Genomic DNA, 22,391 nt, shown 5'->3' on the forward strand with positions numbered 1-22,391 from the left:
AACCCGAAATTCATCCAAAATCCCTACCCGACCCCGAACCCGATTCTACAATCGGGTACCCTAATACCCGAGTCGGGTATTCGGGTACCCTAAATTACCCGACTGAATTATCACCCCAGTCGATCAGCTTCACTAAATTAACAAAACAGAGCTTGCAGAAATCAGAATGGAAAATCAATTACCAAAGGAGGTGCCTTTGACTCCAAATCTCGACAATCAAAACTATACAAATATTTCAGAAAAATAATTCTCACTGAAGATTATACATAGTCAAACCATTTACAAATATGTGCCATTATTTAAGAAAAGGAAAACTAAAGGTAATCGAGGCACAACGGGAGAAAAGGGCGGAGGTGGCGCCGGTGCTGCTGCGGGGTCGGAGATTCAGCTACGGCGTGACGCTGCGTGGAAGGAGGTTTACCTGTCGTCGGAGAAGAAGAAGCTCACCTGTCTTCGGAGCTCGGAGGCGGAACGACGGAGCGACTGGGCGAGGGTCGCGGTGGGACTGGGAGCGAGCTTCCCACTGGCGACGGCCGAGGAGAACGGCGGGCGGGCGAGGCGCTCGGCCGAGGAGAACGGCGGGCGGGCGAGGAGACTAGGGCTGAGATTGGGATTGGGATTGGGGTTTGGGATTTGGGAATTGAAAATGGGAACAGAGCAGGCGCATCTTAGTTTTTAGGCTTTACTGCTTTAGTTTTAATTTTAACATTCATATTAAATTTAATTAAATAGTTTAAAATATATTTAATTAAATATTCGGGTATTTCGGGTATACCCGATACTCGATCGGGTATACCCGATACCCGATTTTTTCATACCCTAAATACCCGATCCCGAACCCGATCCCGAATTTTTCGGGTATAGGGTACCCGATACCCGATTTTTTCGGGTCGGGTATCGGGTACCCGATTACCCGATCCCGAAATTCCCAGCCCTAATTTTAACCCCTCCCCTCCCCCCCCCCCCCCCCCCCCCCCACACACACACACATATATATATATAGGAATTGGTTCAATTGAGATTTATATATATTTTGAGATTTTGAGATAAATAAACATATAAGTACATTTTAATGAACTTGTCAATTAATTTTTATGAACGTGCGTTGGTCTGGGGTTCAATCCCTGCAAGTGACGTATTTTTTAATAAATTAAATAGATTCATATGTTCATCAGTTATATTGATTACGTTCAAAGAATTTAATGATATGTTCATTTATCTCAAAATCTCAAAATATTTAAAATCTCAATATAAGCTAACCCTATATATATATATATATATATATATATATATATATATATATATATATGGGGCGATTATTCAATAAACCATCATTATTTTAAGAATTACGAACCAGCAAAAATGCATGAATTTTATGTATAACACGCATGAATAAACTGTATAAAGGCATGAATATTGCGAAAAATAATTTTTTGCTACCTTTGGGATTCAAACTCAGGACCATGAATTTATCCAACAAGGTGATGAATCAACCGTAGATCTTGATGATCTAAGGGCTGAAAATGGTTCCTAATTTATATTTTAAGAAGCGTTCTTATTTTAGCCTTCCCCTATATATATATATATATATATATATATATATATATATATATATATATATATAGAGAGAGAGAGAGAGAGAGAGAGAGAGAGATTTACAGTGTGACCTTTACTTCACTTATAACACTATTAAATAGTAGTATTTTATTAAAATTTGTGTTATCTATAATATGACAAATTTTCCTAGAAAAACGAAAAAAAAAAATATTATGGAAGAGCAAGAATACACTATGCAAGCATCATCATTATCTATGCAAAATCATTTAAATTAGAAATACTCCATCCGTCTCATAAAAATATGCATTTTTTACCTTTTTCGTCTGTTTTATAAAAACATGCTTAGTCCATTTATAGTAGTAATAATTTTTCCACTAAACATTACAATCAATGTGCGTGGAACTATTTCTCCACTAACACTATATTTTATAGGATTTTTTAAAACTCGTGTCGTCCCAAATTATGCATATTTTTATGGGACGGGGCAGTATCATGTAAGAACTTGTTTGGTTGAAGTTTTACTCGTTCAAATTCTTTGCCAACCATGCACTTAAAAGTTAAAATTAATACCGAGAGTGTTATAATGGGTAGGCTCAATTAATTATCGAGAATCAAATTTAAGATCTAACTTTAGTTTTAGACAATACACCTAGCTAATTTACTAGAGGTGTAGTATTCGATAGTATAAGGGGAGAGGTTCGTTCAGTTCTATGGTCTTTTATTGACTAAGTGGCTGTAATGGAAAAAGTCGTTCGAATAGGGTATATTATATTTATAGTCTAAATTTTAATAAAATTGAATTTGACTTATTTTTTATATGATCTGAACTTTAAAAAGTTATTGAAGTATGACCACAATCACGTCAAAATTAAAGTTATAGTTGTTCTTTCTCAAAATTACACTTAAAACGGTGATTGATCGTCACAAAAGTATATTCTATTATAAAGGAAATTCGAACGGTAGGTAATTAAATAACATCGGACCACCGATGTGATTGGGAGTCCCACTTGAAAGATGACTATATATTGCACTAATTTTTAGATGCGATTCTGCTCATACTGATGGTCCAATGATGATAAACTATCTACAATTGAAAATCCCTCTTAGTATAAAATACATGAGACCGCTGATTTCGTGAGGATCTATTACTCCATCCGTCCCGCTTCAAATGACCCTAAATTTTTCGACACGAAGATTAAGGAATATGTGATAAAAGTGTAAAGTGGTGGTGGGACCATCCAAAAAGTAGTGTTAAATATTTGTAAATTTGGGTTGGGTCATTTGAAGTGGGACAATCCAAAATAGAAATAAGGTCATTTGAAGCAGGACGGAGGGAGTATAATTTTAAGTTTAATTTTGACAAAAAAAAATAATTAGTGCAAAATGTGATTTTAATCATAATTAAACAATTTCTTAAAATTCAAAACAAATACTAAAAAATAATTTGAAACTAAAGCTATAAACTAAACTAGTGTGTAACCCGTCGAATTTCGACGGGTATCATTTAGTGTTATAATTATATATAAAAAATGTAAAAATTAACACAAATAATATATTTATAATTAATAAATATTGTTCAATAAAATAAGTGCTAACATGACATAGGTCTACGTAACATATCAAGTTAAAATGAAAAAGTATATTAAAGAGAACTTTTATCCACCCTAACATGACTTAGTAAAACATATATTCGAAAAGTTGTCAAATGAACTTGAAAAATAATGCGTTATAATTAGGAATGACAATCGGTATGGATAGTGCCCTTCCATGCCTGTACCCGCGAGCGAAGGCTGTATCTATCACCCGACCCGTGATCCGCGACGGGTACTCTCTGCCACCCACACCCGTCACCCGCAAATACCCACCACCCATTGGGTACTCGCTTCGTATCTGCCACCTGACTCGTGACCCACGACGGGTACTCTCTGCCACTCACACCCGTCACCCGTAGATATCCGCCACCCGTGACGTCGATTATCCACTAATCCGCTACCCGCAAACTTAAAATATATATATATATATATATATATATATATATATATATATATATATATAAATACTACACATATTAAATGATGGAATAATATAACAGAAAAAAGAAAATATTTTATATAAATTAAAAACATTGCACTCATGTCAAAGCTCGATCATTTTTGAATTCCTAAACATCTATCTAAACATTGTTAGTGGCCCTTAATTTAATAAATTGGGCTACCTAAACATTAAACTAAAATAAAATAAAATATTGGCTTCTATTGAAGGGACTTTAAGAACTTTCTTGTTGACTGCAAGATGACAAACAGGGCATGTCTAAGAAATGTTTGGCAACCAAAACTAAGACATGATTTAACTAAATCACCATAATATCTGAATTGTGGTATGCTTCTGTTTCGAGTATCTTTTTAACAGAGTTTAATGAGTATATATCAGTAAAAAACTATTATAAAATTCTAATCAATTGAAAATATAGCATGATAGATAATATCAGATCTATTACAATATTTCTATGTGTTACAATAAGGAAAAAAAAATCAAACAAAAGCTTCTAAATAAAAAACATCCTCTGATTCACATTTCCCTGTGCCAATGGGGATAGACTCTGGCGCCAGCCTCATAAATAGGACTTAGGGAGTATGATCTACAATATCAGATTCACATGATAATCAAATTTGAATTAGTCACGTAATAAGATATAAATAGGTCTTCCTGTTCACAAGCCAAAATAACATATCAATTCAAAGGAATTCCAAGTATAATATTAAGATAATCAAGATCAAGCTCACATTTAGTGTGATAGTTTCGAACTAAATATGACCTTCATCCAATTATTTATACTGCCACCAACAAAGCTCTAGTCATCCATGAGAAAAACATAAACTGCTCTCAAAGAACTCGGTAGATAAGCATATATCAGTCCCTACAACTCGATTTATCAACTACTACATAAATTCTCACATTATTAATCAGATTTACAACCTAAACAAAGAAGGTACTTCTATCCTTGATTGCAGGAGAAGGTCTCTATAACTATTGTTTTCGGGAATAAAATAAGAATTTGATAGACATCATACACTAAAAATGAATGATTCAATACTTTGGGCCAGCATCAACTAAAATCCTCTTAGATAAATGCTTCACTTATCATAGATAAATACTTTGGACCAGCATCAACTAAAATCCCATGTTCTTGCACATCTCATTCCATAGTACACACTATAACCTAATTTCAAACACTCAAACAGCCTGGCGAAACTTATAAGCACAAAAAATCAGAACTCATAAGCACACTCACACTCAAACAACCTGACGAAACAGATTTAAACATGATTCATAGCATGCATCAATTGCCAAAATCAGAACTCATAAGCACATAAAAAAAAAAAAAAGTTCAATGCAAAAGAAACACAGCAATAGAAGAAGAAGGTTACCTTGCATTGCAGTGTTAATAATTTTTACTAAGGAATTTATAGATAAAATTCTAGGTTATAAGTTTCCATTGTTAAAATTCTTTCCAAAATATATTCTTTCTAAAGTTAACAATCATTCTATAATTACCAGCAATCGAATCATTCTATAATTTGGTGTATCAGCAATCGAAAATTATTTAGCATATGATTAATTATTTTTGTTAAATCGGTGGACTAAAAAAACCAGCAAAAAAAAACTTACCAAAAAAAAAACCTTACCATGGTCGTGGCTTGGTGACGGGCTGGGGCCGACGGGGCGAATCGCCGGAGGAAGGAAATGTGTCGATCTCGGCGGTGGCCGGCGCGGCGAAGCGAATCGCAACGGGAGGCAGAATGAAGAAATTGGTGGAGTGGAAGGCAGATCGGAGCAGATCTCTGGCGATTGCGGCAGCGGCGGTGACGCGAATCGCGACGGAAGAGAGGGAGAAATTGCTACGCGGAGACAGGAAGAAGGGGCCGCGGTGGCAGATCGGAGTAGATCTCTGGCGATTGCGGCAGCGGCGGTTATGCGAATCGCGGCGGAAGAGAGGGAGAAATTGCTACGCGGAAACAGGAAGGAGGGGCCACGGTGCCGAGTTGGGGCCGGAGTAATCGCCGCGGGAGAGGGGAGAGGCTGGTGTGGAGCTGCCGAAATAATAGATAAACGAAGGGGAGGGATTCACGGCGGAGGAAGGAGGGGCGGCGCTGATTCAGACGGGGGAGGGGAGAGTAGTGTGGAGACGGGGTGGTTGAGGGGAATTGAATTTGGGGAGGAGAGATACTTAATTTTGTGTTTTAAGAATTAAAGTAAGATATGCCATGTAGGATATATTTTGCCACATAGGATGACTAATATTATGCCAGAAGCTCTAGAATTGCAGGGATTTTAAATCTTGAATTCTTAGATAGGCCACGTAGGACCCCGGATTAAGGAGAGCGCAGGATTCCTTAATCGTATTATATATTGATTTCAGGCTATAACTAATAACTAATTGTGACGGCCGGGGACGAAGTGCGGAGTCATCGACGGTGCAAAAGAGGTATTGACAAAGAGCGGCTCCGATTAAGACTTCCAAGCGGATGGGCGCAGGGATGAACCGAAACACACCCGAACGAGAGGGATTATGAGAATATGCAAGTATGGGACTGCATATTCGAGGAGAACTTAAATGATTTGATAGGTGCTACTCATATCAACAAGGTGCATATTCTTTTCTGGTGCCCACATGGAAAAAACTCTAAGGTTAAGCGTGCTTGGCTTGTAGCAATTTCAGAATGGGTGACCCCCTGGGAAGTTTATCGGAGAGCGTACTAGTGAGGACAAAACACGCTAGAAAAGAATCATGTTGGTCTGTGGGGACAGTCGTCAAGTCTAGAGCCAGACTGTTACACTAATTTTCATACACTATTTGATATTGACGCTTTGTTTTATCTATTAGATTTAGATTTGTAGTTAGGAATATGTTTAATTGACATATTCACGAGAAAATAATGAAAACTAACATTGTGCATAAATTAATATGTAGATTTCTTTTTTTCTTTTTTGACTTGGAGGAGTTGGAGAGGGAGCAATGGGGTTTGAATCCGAAATCTCACTGTTCACATATAGGAGGTCGCACCGCTTGATATCCCCTAATAAAGTAAAAAAGTTATTTAAGATAATATCTCAATCCTAATTTTCTAAGTGTTATTCAGTTGTCCACAAGGGGACACCAAGCGGTGTGAACTCCTGTCTACGAACAGTGAGGTTCAGGGATCAAATCTCACTGCTCCCCTCTCCAAAGTAAAAAATATATATATATTATTCAGTTTTCTCATATTAGAGGAAGAGAAAATGGGTTGTTCAGTGGTGGCAGGAGGCGGCGTCGGCGGTGGTGGCAGCGATGGGTGGGGGGAGGGGAATTAGGGTTTGAGAGTGGGGAATGTTGGGAAAGATGATGATGTGGGTTGTTTTTTTTTTCCACATGTAATAAATATGTCTAGGTGTGAATTCCGGTTACCACCGTGCCATTTCCGGTGCCGGCGTAAGAAAAAATCGGTCACGGGACAAATTTGAGACAAAAACAAAAGATTATGGATTTAAAAATAGAGCTTTAAAATTAGAAGCAAAAACTAATTTCGGACAAATGTTGTGGATTTACGGGCAATTACCCCTATTTCATAAGTAATATATACATTAGGTAACAAATTTAACTTTTTAAAATTTCTACAATAAAAGACAACAAATGCTAACTAAACTAAAAATCAATGATAAACCGTAAATTAAGAGATAGAACGTTCGTGATTTGATGAGATTTATTAGTATAATATTCATTATTAGTGATTTTTAGAACAATAACAATTTTTGGAGCAATTATACAGTTTTTTATTAATGTGAATTAATGATGTATTTTGAAATGATAAAAAAATTAAATTTATGTAAAAAATTAAATTTTTGAAGAATAATAAAAAGATTTTACCATTATATCACTCTGAATTAATATTCAACATCGACGAAGGCGATGTTGGCGGCGGATGTATTGAGTTGATGGATGCATTTCTTAAAATATTGATACTCACGGGGATCTTCCCCCTTGCCTAAGTTGCCTTCTCATTCATCTCCATCTCGGTTAGTCAAAGTCAACTTATAAGATGGTTCTTGATAAAAATGATGACGGCTACTGAGCATCAGTATTATGTATGCAAAGTCATTCACTAATTGTTTTGGATTAATTTAGATAGCTGAGCTTTACAAGCTTCATCAGCCAATGATAGTGTGTCTTTTTTTAACTGTGTACAAATATTAAAAACAATTCATATTAACCTTAGTTGATAGTAATAATTTATTCTTAATGACATACTAATGTTTTAGTGGAAAATATAAAAAAATATAATGATGAGAATTAACGAGGGTAATTTTGATATCAAAATTTAAAACATCATTTAAAAAATAAATGAGTAAAAATTACTACTACAAAAAAGACTTACATTGGAGTAATAAACTTAGGAATTCATCCGGAATTAGTAAAGTAATAATTGCAGCGATCATGATGACGATAAGCGTGACATCAACATCCGAGCATCTTGAGCAACATGTTAATTCAGAAATTCAAATTTGAGGAAAGACGAAGAATTAAATTTAGGCTTCGAGATCCAGAGTGTAGTCCTCTAGGCAAAGCCGAACAACACGACAAGCTTAGTTTGGTCAACGGCTGCTCATCCATTACACTTACGTTTACAAATTATATATACCGCCCTTTCTTCTCATTATTCATATTCACCAAAAACACACCCTTCATTGCAATGGCGGTCAAGGTCTACATAGTGTATGTATCTCTGCATCTGCGATTCTCACTTTTCTCATATATATAAATATATGGAGTATTTATTTCAGTTCGATTCTTTGCCCAACTCTCCGTTTCCTGCAATTTATCTGTGCAATGTAATTTTTTATCGATCCACACTTACCAACTACTCCTACTTTGATACATGCTCTGTTATTTGACTTTCTCACTTAGTAAACATGTTAATTCTATCCAGAAATGAGTAATTACTTATGTTCTGCATATGTAAATCCGGGATCAAATGTGTTTAATTTGCCTTGGATATATACTGTAATATCAAGATTTTGAAATCTTTCTACAATGCATCCTGCTGTCAAGATCTTCACCTATTACCTAATGGTATCAGAAACAGTATTAAATGAATTAATCTACAATTATCAGCCAAAACCATGTTAACTTTTGAGCTACTTCATATATGGTCATATTCCAGTAGAATTTACTTAATCAGATAATGAGAGGCCTGCCAATTCTTTTTGTTTTAATTTATAGACTTATCATATGGAAAGATTGAGAATCAAACTTAGCAACAAAATATAAAATCATGGTAAATGTACAGTTACTATTCCACATACGGGCATGTGGAGAGACTCGCGGAGGAGATCAAGAAAGGTGCAGAATCTGTGGAAGGAGTGGAGGCTAAACTGTGGCAGGTTTGTGAAGAGCCTCATTCATTACTTATCCAATATGATTGCTATATGACTCAATTTGAGTGTTGTGTTGCATGAATTGAACAGGTTCCAGAAACTCTTTCGGGCGAGATTCTTGCAAAGATGAGCGCCCCACCAAAGAGTGATGTGGCAGTGATCACCCCAGATCAACTTCCTGAAGCTGATGGCCTCATATTTGGTTTCCCAACTAGATTTGGAATGATGGCTGCTCAATTCAAGGCCTTCTTCGATGCAACCGGAGGTTTGTGGAGGACTCAGGCGTTGGCTGGCAAACCTGCAGGCATCTTTTACTGCACCGGAAGTCAAGGAAGCGGACAAGAAACTACAGCGTATAGTTCTTGTATCCCTCTTCACTTGTATTAACACTCAAAATGGTTTGTTCATGTTTGGTCATGTTATGCAGTTTGACAGCCATTACTCAGCTCACTCATCACGGCATGATTTTCGTCCCCATTGGTTACACGTTTGGAGCTGGTATGTTTGAGATGGAGCAAGTTAAGGGCGGTAGCCCCTACGGTGCTGGAACCTTTGCTGGAGACGGCTCCAGACAGCCCTCGGAGCTTGAATTGGGGCAGGCTTTCCACCAAGGAAAGTACATCGCCACCATCACAAAGAAGCTCAAAGCATCTGCCTGATTTCCTCATCTCATCAACTGTCAAAACTTGTTCTTCATAATTCTGTTTATGCTATATCTACGTGGTCATCGAATCAGTGTCGTGTGGTTACGTAGTATACTTCATTATTGTCATGTTTAGTCAGAAAACATGGAATTCTTACTGTATACTTCATTGGTTGCACCAATTGATTGTTACATTATCCTTATATATGTTGGAGATCATCTTAGATTAATAAAGTTTGTTTTAACCACAGATAAGTAGCATTATCTAGCTCCGTCTTTCTTCGAAATGTGGAGTACTGATCATCAAAGATTGGGTACATATCCTAATCGTATTACTATATTACAAGTAGCATTATGATCTGCTAAACTTCCACTGATAACAGAAATAATAACTAGAGAAATTAATTTCACAAATATTCATGAATAAGTTACAATCATAATTCATATGTACTGATACAATTAATTTCTGAGTTAGTATATGATCATTTTCCGTAATACTATGATTGTAACAACTAGCAATGGGTTGGAAAATTTTATGCGTGGCTCGGGGCAAGGTTTAAAACCAACATTGATGTAAGTTTTATCAAAGAAAAAGTGAGTATAAAGTTTGATATAAGATTTCACACTCTGCAAACTTCACAAAGAAGTCAAATAATGTGGTATGATTACCCAAAACAGCTGAAGCATTAATCAAGCTAAGTACCTAAGTAAGAAAGCAGGTACAGGAAAGTCTTGCATGCCTTGTTTTCTTTTATTTCTGCTTCACAATGACGCCTCAATGCTTTTACTTTTTAGGATTCTTTCCTTTTTTTTCTCCTGCATCATAAAGTAAAACATGCTCTATCTTATTCGAGTTAAAAATCTCCCAATAAGATTGAGAGTTCAATTTTTTGTTTTTAGTTATTGAGAATTCAATTCTTTTGAGCAGAAAACGTAAGCTTATCTGTGATGCTTCTTGGTATGGTATTTTTTTGATCAGTAAAATTAAATTTTTATTGAGATGAAAAGCAAGGCACCAGAGATGCCAATCAAAACAAGAATGAAAGATTGAAACCCTTTGAGCACCACATGGTGAAAGGGATTCTCAACTCCAAAACTTTATAAACCTCATTCCAACTCCAAAGTCTACCCTTGATCTGTAAAACAAGTCTATCAATATTCCAAATCTTTCCTTGAAAACGACTCTCGTTTCTTTTTTCCCAAAGCGTCCAAACCGTTCCCACCCATAACGCATTTAGCAATCTGCTTCTTGGTATGGTATAATGCTGTCAATCAATCATATTTAAGTCGATCACAAAAAAGATTAGAAAGCACATGCCAGAGATACCACCAATAAAAGTTTGGTACCGTCAAAGTTTTATACCTTTTGAATGATAGTTTCAAAGCAAAGTCTCATTCACAAGAAAAAAAAGAATACACAAAAGGATTACTTGTCTTAAATCGTTGTGTTTTTTAAATTTTAGAGTCGCCGAGGTCTTACTAGGATAAACTTTTTTCATGTGTAGAGTTTACCAATATTACTTTAAAAAAGCATCCAGCATCACGTTCTTATGCAATTTGATTAGGCGAATAATGTGAAGCTCTGATAATTTTTTTTTTTTCTTTTTGATAGGAGAAATAAATATTTTAAAAGACCGTGTGAAGGTGGATTCGAACTTAGAGACTTTTAACTTCAATCATTAACCACATTAACAGTGGTAGGCCAAGGCACGCACACTATTTATTTTCTGATTACATGCAGTCTGAAATGTTATGCAACACATGCCAAAGCTCTTTGTTGGACAAAGTACTAAAACTGTACTTTTAAGAATGAACATCGATCGATCCTCCACTAGATTAGAATCAGCATATGATTAGTTTACAATTTACTTTAAATTATATAAAAAATTAAGCAATTTTTTTTTTTTTTCATGAAAGCTATTGAGAGCTAGATACCATGAGAACAAATCAATAAACAACAAAAATAGAATGAAACAGATGGCGTAGATCAGGAAATGTTCTATTCGGATAAAAAGTAATCAAAGGCGGATAATTTGACCCTGACATTTTCATTTATTCTTGTTTACACCCATCACTTCCATGGATACATCATTTCTTCTTTGTTTTTTGGTCAATGAACCTTCTTTTGTCTGAACGACCGAAACTCATACATGAGCTCTCAGCGCTGTTATGCAATCTGCAGAAATTTACTTTTTATGCTTAATTATAAACTATATAATCACAAGATTAAAAAAAAAAACTATATGGGTTCTACACATATAGTATAATAAAATAATATATGGAGTATGAAGGTGTGATATCTTATAGTTATAATGGGATTGTAGGTATAATCAGAGCCTACCCCATCATCTCAATGATGTTGGAAAAATCCTAAAGGCGTGGTATGCTGGGATGCTATCTATCTAACTCCCTTTACAGCCTCCACTAATAAATAGAACCAACTTAAATAATTAAATACAAACTCTTTGCTTGTCAACTCAATACATAAATTACTCTCTATATTCTCTTCTTTCAGTAGTGTTCAGCTTTTGCATAAACTAAGAGCTAGCTGGTGGATGATGCCCAACATATATAAATAATAAAACAAAGAAACAAGAACAGAACCTCTTAATAATTAACTAAGCTGCTAAATTCACCTCAAACCGATCGATAATGCACATCAATTATCTTCTAAAAAACTACTCCATAAAGTACTAGACTAAAAGCTAAATTTAGCATCTGTTCTAGTTCCTTTTTCCTTAACCTCCTCTTGATGAATTGTAATACAAGTATTTTATTACAATTTCATGAAAATGCTACATTAATTAGTTCTATGCTATCATATTGGTTGTCTTTCTTTCCAAGATGTGGCCCAGCATGCGCTGCGCTGTCTTCCTTGGACAGTCACTTCGTTTTTTTTTTTTTTTTTTCTCCTTTTTCTCGCTTTCCCTTTTTCTCGCTTTTCTTCAATACATGTATATCACTGCCTTCATTCTTGCCGTATCCATATCTTACATTATTGTTTTTTTTTTTTTTTTTTTGATGAAATATATCTATCTGAAGCTTCCACCGAATGTTGGTGTCCAGAAATCTGAGGTAGTCTCGGCTGCAACGGGGAAGGTGCTCGATATAGGGACGAGGCACAGTCCTCGAGTTTTGAGGTCCTTTTCTTCATCCTTATCTTTGTCTCCTGCAGCCTGCGTCAAAACTGCGATTATTCTATGTTCCCTTTTTGTTGGCACTAACACCAAATCCATCTTCTAACATTCCATTAGCATGACAAAAAGTTTGTTTGAATAGAGTGTCCTATTATACTAGTACAATGCTAACTAACTTTTGCTAATTATTTTACAGGCCTCGTGAACATATGTAATCGCAATTAATTAATTTGGGGCGTACCTGCTGGCGCTGCACCGGTGGAGCTCCGTATTTCAAGTATGGCGTGCTTAATGCCTGAAATTAAATCACAGAAACATAATTAATTACATAAAATTCTGATAAAGATTTGATGATTTATTTATGCATGAGATTGGGCTTAAGTCTCAACTAATTAACATACATTGACTTGATCGTGGAGAAACTTGATGTACTCAATAGCTTCGTGGAGGACCGATGCAGTATCAGTCTGAAAGGGTAATTCACAAAGCTTAGTATAAAAACTTTCATAATGATGAAGAAATTTATTAATTTATTTATTTTCCAATTTAATTTACCTTTCCGAAAGGTGAAACTAGCTGCTGTAGGGCGGTGATTCTATCACCAAGTTTTTCTTTTCGGACCTGTTGAAGAGAAAGATAAAAGCTATCATCCGTTTCTTTTGCACAGATGAAAATTAAGGCCAACTAAAACAATTATTCACAAAGCTTAATAGATCGAGTTGTACCTTAAAGGTTGGCAACGGGGACGGAGTTTCGATTCGTGGACGTTTAAATGCGGGTTCGTTGCTTGCTTTCTTCACCACCGTGGCGGCTAAGTCCTTGCCTTGTTCATGCTGCTTTTTTTCAATTAATTAATTCAGCTGGAAAACCCAAAATCTGAATGATACGAATGCAAGCATTGTATATGTATTACCTTAGTAGCGATGCTGTGAATCTGATTGGTGAGAGATGACGGAAAGAAGTGATCAGATGGTGGGAAAGTGGGAGATGCATTCCATAAGCGATTAGCAGTGGGGGAGGGTTTAGGCAAGAATCCATTTGAATTAATCTGATGAGCATCTGCGGCAGCAACCGAGGAGTAACTCAATGCCGTTTGATGATCTAATAAAGATGGGTGGGGTTGAGAATCTGTATCGAACAGAGTCTGCAACAAGGATGAAGCGTAGCTATAGGATTCAGCTGAACCAAAACATTGATTCGCTTGCTTCATGGATGAATCTTCTCCACTGAAATTCTTTATTTGAGTGGTGGTTGAATCGAGCAACAAGTTAGAATAGTTGTCCTCTGATCTTCCGCTATCTCGGCTGCAACACGACAAGTAGAAAAATATGAGTCTCTTGCATAATTTCCATCTCCTTTTCCGGGTGATATATAACAAGTCCAAAAACACTCCGCTTTTTGAGTGCACCGCTGAATTTTCTATTAGGGTTAGCCATCCATTATTAGTGGGACAACACTACACCTTCAGGCTTCATCAATCACAAATTTTTATTAAAGAAAAGACAGAAAATTAAATATTACTACTCACAGCAAATCTTGATTCCAGGCGTCCGAGGGTGAAAGGCCGAGTCCCATCATGGCGGCGTCGGGAGGCGGCTGGTGATCTTGTATTACTAGGGAGCTGCTTCCGTCGGAGGCGGCGGATTCATCGCTTGAGCGTACACTTGTTGTCGGCCAGCCGTCGTTGGACGCCAACGAGCATGGCGACCAACTGAAGAGATTTCGCGGCGAATTCCACCAGCTTACTCCCCCTTGGAGGAACTCTTCTGCCATATTGCCAACTGAATGAAATTTCGTCTTCCTTCTCACTCAAATTGAAATCTTGAGTTGGGCAGTGAATTGTATGGCTTGTGATGTGTGGCTCTATTATATATATATATGTTGTAGGTACGGACGGCTGACTCAAACTAGCGGATGGAATCCGGTCCCGACACTTTAATCCTACTGGTTTTGATAGGCAATGCATATTAATGAGGAAATACATTCCCAGTGGTTGGTTTTCAGATTATAAAATTCTGTATAACATTATTAATTAAAGAGAATTTCGGGTAGAATTCTTTGTCTGAATATGGTATTTTAGTAAGTGCATTTATTATTCATTTCTTTTTAATTTTTTTAGGTATTGTGTGTAGCGCGCGTTAAACATTCCAAGTTGCTTATGTGTATAAAGAAAGGGATATGGTTTGAGGGTAAAATTTTGAGCTCACTTGTCACGTCACTGTTAGGACGAATAACGTACTTTTCTTCCTTCTGCTACAAATAGTTTGGTTCAATATCCTTCTTATTTTTATTTTTATTATTTATAGTTTTAACTGTGCATCTTATGTTGCCTAAAAAAATTCACATAATAAAACGAAAGGAGGGGTATATATCTCATGCGAACGTACGGACTAGATCAACTATTTACATATTCTAATAAAATATTTACATGAATTTTATTAAAATATGTGAATGGTTCTTACACACACGGACAATCACTCTAGAAATTTTGTGTACAATAAAAATCTTGTTTCGATTATTTTATTATTATTAATAATAGAAGTCATGGGGCAAGAAATATTACGTGGCCAAACCGGATTTTCATGACCATTATACATGTCAATCAGGTCAACTTATTCGGTTTAGGTTAATTTCGATTCAGATTAATTGAATTTTTTGTTTTTCGAGCTAAAATATTTTGACTGTAATTCTAACTCACTCGATTTCTGACCAGCCCATCGGGACCGTAATTTTACGAATGTTTCAAATTTTAGCGTATTATATAAATATCCTAAATTTTTATTTTGTTACTTTTGTGAAAAATTCAAAAACTTTCAGTATTCATCACAAATTATCCCATTATACAAAACTCGGCAACATAAAGATGACTCATCTCATCACAAAATATCCCATTAACGAAGAAGTCTTGAATTATCAACTTGGTGGTGTATGATTCACAACTTGACTCAATCAGTTTTGACAATATTCATCTTTCCGTTATTGAATTTTGTATATCGGAACAGTTTATGGAAAACGCTAAAAGTTTGAAATTTCTTAAGGAGAAAATAAAAATTCGAAACATTTTATAGAAAACGTTGAAAATTCGGGACATAAAATACTATTCATTCTTATTTCAATAATATTTAGAATAAAAGTAAACAATATTATAATGTAATGAGACATTAATTAATTAAGCAAGTTCGGAGTTAAAAAAAAGTATATATTCTGATTATGAAACAACTAATTCTAACAATCAATTATTAATTTAGAATTAAAAACTACTTAAATGCTAAATAATAATAATAATAATAATAATAATAATAATAATAATAATAATAATAATAATAATAATAAATTATTCTATTAATAAATGCACCCTAATTGACAATTGATGAAAAAGTGAGTACATTAATAATTTCGTTATGTCGTAACTACAAGTCAACATGATCAGTACTAGTTTAGGTACTTAATTTTGTATTATTCATAATATATGTGATTAGAAATGGACTTTTGTCCTAAGATATGCTCAATTGAGTCATTGACTAATTAGATTAGCCAAAGTGACACAATATTGCCTAATTGACGTGTACCTGCGTTGTCCCTGTCCTATTAGCAGTTCTGAGACCAAAGGTTTCTGGTTTGTATTGTCAATTAATTTTTTTTAATACAATTTTCTAAAACATTTATTTTTCTTAGGAAAAAAATCTAATTGACGGAGTGGCATGCTTAATTATATAATTTCCTAATTGATAGCATAGATATATGTACGTGTGTGTGTATATACGTATGTACGTATATACTTGTATACTAAATAATAATCAATCTAATTTTTTTTAATAAAGGTAGTAAACATTTGGACCCATTTAGGTAAAGAGTCAACTATTTTGTTGACCAAGAAACCATGCATTCTTTATAATGTCAAATATCTTAATCAGCAACACGTTTTTCGGTATTTCTTTTTTAAGACCATCGTTAACGTCTTTACTGGTACTTTGAAGCAATGGAGATGGAATTGGCTGAGGCTAATTATATATCGTGTATGACTTGTCCATACAAGTAAAATATTTCAAAGGCAAGTTAGGTCAGTTTCATAAATCGCAATTTTCTTTTCCTCAAAAAATTTAGGAAAGCGATGCATGTCTCTGATTATCTTATTACCTTGTTCGTGATTAGTGATTACTAATAGAATCATCTTTGCTCATAATTCAACTCGGAGGCTTGGAGCGTTGTGATTGACTTCCTTATGTACATAATCCAACATATGTATATATATATATATGGTCAGATTTATGTAGAATCATGTTCACAAAAAATTTGTCGTAATTTTATTTGAATTCATTCAAATTTCTTTATCATTTTTATTTATATATAATAGTAGGATCCACACAACTCTACACACATTTAAAGTGAGACCTTTAACTTTACTCCGCTCATAATTCTACTTACATTAATTTTATTAAAACTAATGTCGTTCATAATTAATATGCCATTTTTTTGTGAATTGAGGGAGTATATAGTAGTATTAAATTTGGATCACACATAATATACATGTAGACTATTTAGATTGTGTTATGTGAAATCACAAATATTATTTCTATTTAATTATTAAATAAAGGGCAAACTCATAATTGGATAATTGCTTCAGCCATACCTAGCTACCGTCTTTCTTTCTCACTTCCTAACTCGTGCGCCAGTCATCAATGCATCTGTGCAGGCAGCATCGCCACGTTAATCGTGAGACGGCAAAAAATGATAAATGTTTATATTTTTTGAGACAGAGGGAGTATTATTTAATATTTGAGCATTGCATGCATTGATTTCATTAATTGCTTAATATTTTACAGTAATTTGTTATATTAGTTTTTTAAATTTGAAGTATTTATTTTTGTCCCTTTTCGTTTTTAAATTTGAAGTATTTATTTAATATTCGTTTTCTTAATTAATTAAAGGGCAACCCTCTAATTAAAGTAAGATTATGAACTAAAAATTAGTTTATTTTTGTAAAAGATGAAATAATTTTGTAAAAAAAAACATACAAGCCGCTCTTTAGGTATTTTCAATGTACCGGTTATTGAATCAATTTATAGGTAGCTCTTTGCTATATTATTCACTTTACTATACATCCCCTTTTTGTGTGTTGGTTCCTTCGCTCGTTTAGAGTGTTGACGTTTTTTGGGCAATGGCTTGTCTGAAGTTCAATTTTCGTTGTTGCTCGAGTCACGCTTGTAGCTTGAGATATGATCGTTTCCGCTTCTCTCATTTTTTTTAGGTTTGATACTGTCTGTTTCAATTGTATTTGACTCGTGATATGCATTTCTTTTACTGAAAATATTATTTGACACTTCTCTCCTGAATAACTGAATTTTTCTATATGGATTTTGTAATCGCCATAACAGCCATTTTTTCAGAGGGCTTCTTTGTATTTTGTTATTTCTCTCGTTGTGGTATCTATCTTGTTGAACTCAAATTTTGTGCTTTGCCACCCCAGAGATCCTTTCAAGTCCACTGCTGCCATGGTCGTTGCAGATTCGTCGCCAAGCGTGTTTTCGGAGTGTTTCTGGTGAGCTTGGCAAAGAAGAAAGGTGTGGGTCCCACCACCAATGAAATAAATTAAAAAATAAAATACTTAACATAGTTAAACAACCGTTAGGGATAATGGTGTAATTGAACAAATTTGAGATTTTAGGGGTTTAGTTGAACCAAAGTCTAGTTTAAAAAGCCAGATGTGAAAAATGTGTCAATATTAGGAATGAATTTGATACTGATGAGGAGTGATAGATGCGGAGCAGAGGAATAAACGCAGACAAGGGAATCACCAGAGTCAGAGGAACGGACCTCGCCAGAGGAATGACCACCATCAGAGGAATGGCTCTCGCCAGAGAAGTCACTAAAGAACAGAAGGGCGATTTGCCCATGCGCCAGAGCAGAGGAATCGCCCGCCTGTGAGAAAATTTACTATTATGCCCTCGACCACGCGGGGAGCATATTTTTGGAGATGAAGTTGCTATTTTACCCCTAGCATGTAATCTATAAATACTCATGCACTCGTATCTTGTAAGGACACGCTCTCTCTCTTAATACTGCAGCAATTTTCTTCAATTCTCAAGCAATTCAACCTTTTCTTTCGCTTCTCACGATCAAACGCTAGGTAAAACTTGTGGTTTAGATTAGGTGTTGATAAAATATTTTATCAGATACTTAATCCTTAAATAAAAGAAATCTAAAAAATAAAGAAAGAGAGAGAAAAGAAGTTGTTGCACGTTTCTAATACTGAAACACAATTGATGTTGTCATTTGCTACTTGCAATTTGCAAATAGCAAAAACATTTCATTGTATAGTGTACGTATACAAATAAAGGATCCATAGCTAAAATGGGCAAGGCGGCTGTAAGGGACGCCGTATGAGTGGGGTGGTGGGTCGGGGTCCCGCACGGGGCACGCGCAGCATGAGCATGAGTCACATATCGGGGCCCGGGTCAAAACCGACAGTTACAAAATTGATTACTAATTTAGTTATTACTACTTAATAAAACTTTGCAAGAAATCATCTTATCATATAAAAAGGGTAAATATCACATGAAAATGAAATTCTTAATTATATTTGTTATATCAAAAATATAATGAACTATAAGAAATATCGTCTAAGACTACAAATTATTAAGTTCGTATCGAAAATATCCCGCGTCAAGTTTCAATTACCAGAAATGTGATGTGGCTCGTCAGATATCACATTATAATTTATATTATATTTTTTTAAATGACATAGCATAAAACGTTATGCCATATTATTTAAAAAAATAAAAAATCTACATTGAAATTTGAATACAATTGTGATTAAACAAAAAAAATGCAAGCTGATCAGTTTAAAGATCACACCACCTCATCTTCAACGCCAAATAAAAAATTACAGTAAATAGACGACAATACCTCGTGCGTGTAGTTCTTGAGAGGGACAGTATAGGCCCTCTCGAGACCGAGATCAACGATCTTAAGTGTCTCATTCTCCTTATCAAGCAACAGATTATGCGGCCTGAAATCGCAATGGAGAACGCTGTGGTTGCGGTAGTGCGCCACCCCCTTGTAGAGCTGGTACAGGAAGCTCTAGAACAGCTGCGACGACAAGGGGGGCCTAAGGTTGGGCCCCTTGTGGTGGGAATCAATGTTTTTCTTGATATCGGTGTTGAGATACTAGAAGACGAGGTAGATGAGCGGCTTGTCGTTCTTGTTCTCGACGTGGAGAAGGCAAACGACGTAGAGCGATTAAGAGAGCATCTGGAGGAGAGAGACCGCACGGTTTCGTCTGCGTTTTTGGGGCTGATATATCTTCTTGCATTTTTTTGTTCAATCACAGTTTAGTTCAAATTTCAGTGTGGATTTTAATTTTATAAAATAACATGGTACAAAACGACAACGTTTTATGCCGTGTCATTTAAAAAATAAAGGGAAAAGGTGCAAATAGGCCCCCGAAGTAGTAGTCCCTATAGCGTATAACCCCTCTTACTCACTGTGTGTGCAAATAGGCCCCCGAAGTCTTGAAAATCGCTCAATTAAACCCCTCTGGCCAAACACCGTTTGGTTCCGTTAGTCAATCCTTTTTTATTATTTTTAAATTAAATGTGGGGCCCACCTTCACCATTCTCTCAATCTCTCTCCCCGACAGCCTCCCTCTCTCGCCGGAACAAGGATTCATGTCCTCTCGACGGCGGCAGCAATTGAGGAGCGAGAGAGGCGGTCGACGGTGGTGGTGGTCGTCGAAGTGGAGTTGGAAGAGCCACAAAGAGCCCTGCGTCGAAAAACACCCACATAGACACAAAGAGCCCTCGCCCCTTCCGCCTCCTGCTCCGGCGAAGGGCGCCGCCCTCAACCACCACAGTCCCTCTCAACTATCTCTGTCTTCTCACACTAATTCCAAAAATCGCCGCCTCAACGCCATCGTCATGAGCTGTCGTGGCCGCCCCGACCGACTCCTCATATTTCCCTGTTCAAAACCTAGATCCCCAAATAGTCGCTCCCCCTCATTCGATGGTAGCAGCCGCTACCACGGCCACTGCCCTTGCCCATGCAACGTCGTCTTTTTCCTTAAAATCGGCAAGCAACTCGTTCCTTCACCAACTCTCTCACTGTACAAGCTGTACAAAATGTTATACCTTACGAACAGAGGCTGAATTTGTGATTGAAATCATCTGTAGAGCGAAAAAATTCTTAAAATTGGCATTGGCAATTGCAACCTCTCCGCATAGCTGGCATCAATAACACTAACCTCCACAGCTAAATCCCTCACATTCCCTAAATAATCGGTCCTGCGACGCCAGCCGCGTTTCTGTTTGAGTACTTGCGGAGCGCATTGGATGGGGACGGCGACGACGGGGATTAAATCTGCGGGGTTCATGTCCGCGGTGAAGAATTGCTTAAGGAGATTGATGATTTGGTGATTCTCAGCGTTTTTCGTATCGAATTTACTGTTGGTGACGCCATAGACGGCAGCGGTGGAGCGTAGATGGGCGTGCGGCAGCGAGGGGTGGCGGACGAGGAGTCAGTGGAGGCGGGAGTAGGTATGCTTCCGGGAGCCGACGGACTCGTTGAAGACGGAGCGGTCGATAATTGGGATGACGACGTCATCGCGGCGGTTGGGGTAAGAAGCGGATGAAGAGCAGCGAGAGAGGGAATAAAGCTCCGATTGGGAGAGGAGGCGGAGATCCACGATGGGAATTAAATGCAAAGGGTGGGCCCCACAGTAAATTAAAAAATAAAATAAAAAATGGGTTGACTAACGGTGGGAAGACGTCGTTTAGTCAGAGGGGCTTATTTGAGCGGTTTGTTTGAGTTCGGGGGCCTATTTGCACACACAGTGAGTAAGAGGGGTTATACGCTATAGGGGCTACTACTTCGGGGGCCAATCTGCACATTTTCCCAAAAATAAATATAAGTTACACTATGGCATCCGGCGAGCCACATCTTGTTTCTGGTAATTGGAAAATGGACGCGAGATATTTTTGATACGAACTTAATAGTTTGGGGTTTTAGACGATATTTCCTATAGTTCTGGGTATTTTTGATAAAACGGGTATATATAGTTCAGGGTTTAATATGATATTTACCCTATAAAAAATGTGTTCATAAAATGTATGATCTTTTTATTTATTTTTTTATAATAATTATTATATTTAATTTTATTTTGACACATATATTTTTAACTACATTTATTCAATATTTACAAAAGATTTTCTCACAAACTATTTATTTCTTTGGTCCACGAAACATTTTCCTAATTTTTCATTTTCTTCTGTCTACAAAACATGTTTTTATTCATTTCTTGGACATAATCTCATTAATTAGCATTTTTAAAATTTGCACATATTTACATATATCATCATTAATGGACTCACATAAATCTACTATCACCAAAAAAAAATCAATTTTTTGGGAATCCTTCTCCACTAATCAGATATACACAACTAACTTTTTTTAAAACCCGTGTCCACTTTACCGATGAAGATGTTTGGTGGACGGATGATATTAATTGTCTAACAAATCAATTTTTATAGCTCATTTTATACATATATATATATATATATATATATATATATATATATATAGGGGGCCGCTCCAATGAGACTCCCTAATTTTAGTGAGATCTAGGGCACGATCTGGTGCGTTTATTT

General features: G+C 36.1%; 2 protein-coding genes and 2 long non-coding RNA genes across 5 annotated transcripts; 2 read left to right on the plus strand and 2 right to left on the minus strand.

Annotated features, from left to right (window-relative positions):
• Positions 1 to 3,981: 3,981 nt before the first annotated feature.
• LOC130985704 (uncharacterized) lies at positions 3,982 to 5,968 on the minus strand. Its single transcript, XR_009089049.1, has 2 exons — positions 5,244 to 5,968; positions 3,982 to 4,195 (listed from the first exon to the last, which is right to left on the minus strand). It is a non-coding gene; the product is annotated as an uncharacterized LOC130985704 (long non-coding RNA).
• Positions 5,969 to 8,073: 2,105 nt separating this feature from the next.
• On the plus strand, positions 8,074 to 9,816 carry LOC130985705 (NAD(P)H dehydrogenase (quinone) FQR1-like). Its single transcript, XM_057908793.1, has 4 exons — positions 8,074 to 8,308; positions 8,883 to 8,976; positions 9,061 to 9,323; positions 9,398 to 9,816. The coding sequence occupies exons 1-4, from the start codon at positions 8,076 to 8,078 to the stop codon at positions 9,627 to 9,629; spliced, it is 822 nt and encodes a 273-aa protein (XP_057764776.1). The 5' UTR covers positions 8,074 to 8,075; the 3' UTR covers positions 9,630 to 9,816.
• Positions 9,817 to 12,220: 2,404 nt separating this feature from the next.
• On the minus strand, positions 12,221 to 14,523 carry LOC130985706 (transcription factor bHLH112-like). Of its 2 annotated transcripts, none has more exons than XM_057908795.1 (7): positions 14,279 to 14,523; positions 13,664 to 14,054; positions 13,476 to 13,583; positions 13,306 to 13,371; positions 13,152 to 13,217; positions 12,992 to 13,045; positions 12,221 to 12,789 (listed from the first exon to the last, which is right to left on the minus strand). In XM_057908795.1, exons 1-7 carry the CDS (start codon positions 14,521 to 14,523, stop codon positions 12,646 to 12,648), a joined length of 1,074 nt encoding a protein of 357 aa, XP_057764778.1. In that variant the 3' UTR covers positions 12,221 to 12,645. The 2 variants fall into 2 exon arrangements, with proteins under 2 accessions (XP_057764778.1, XP_057764777.1); XM_057908794.1 differs by having other exon boundaries at positions 13,476 to 13,586.
• On the plus strand, positions 12,909 to 14,817 carry LOC130985707 (uncharacterized). The gene is made up of 2 exons (XR_009089050.1): positions 12,909 to 13,225; positions 13,418 to 14,817. It is a non-coding gene; the product is annotated as an uncharacterized LOC130985707 (long non-coding RNA).
• Positions 14,818 to 22,391: the final 7,574 nt, after the last annotated feature.

Source organism: Salvia miltiorrhiza, chromosome 5 (assembly GCF_028751815.1).
Source record: "Salvia miltiorrhiza cultivar Shanhuang (shh) chromosome 5, IMPLAD_Smil_shh, whole genome shotgun sequence".
Taxonomy (NCBI): domain Eukaryota; kingdom Viridiplantae; phylum Streptophyta; class Magnoliopsida; order Lamiales; family Lamiaceae; genus Salvia; species Salvia miltiorrhiza.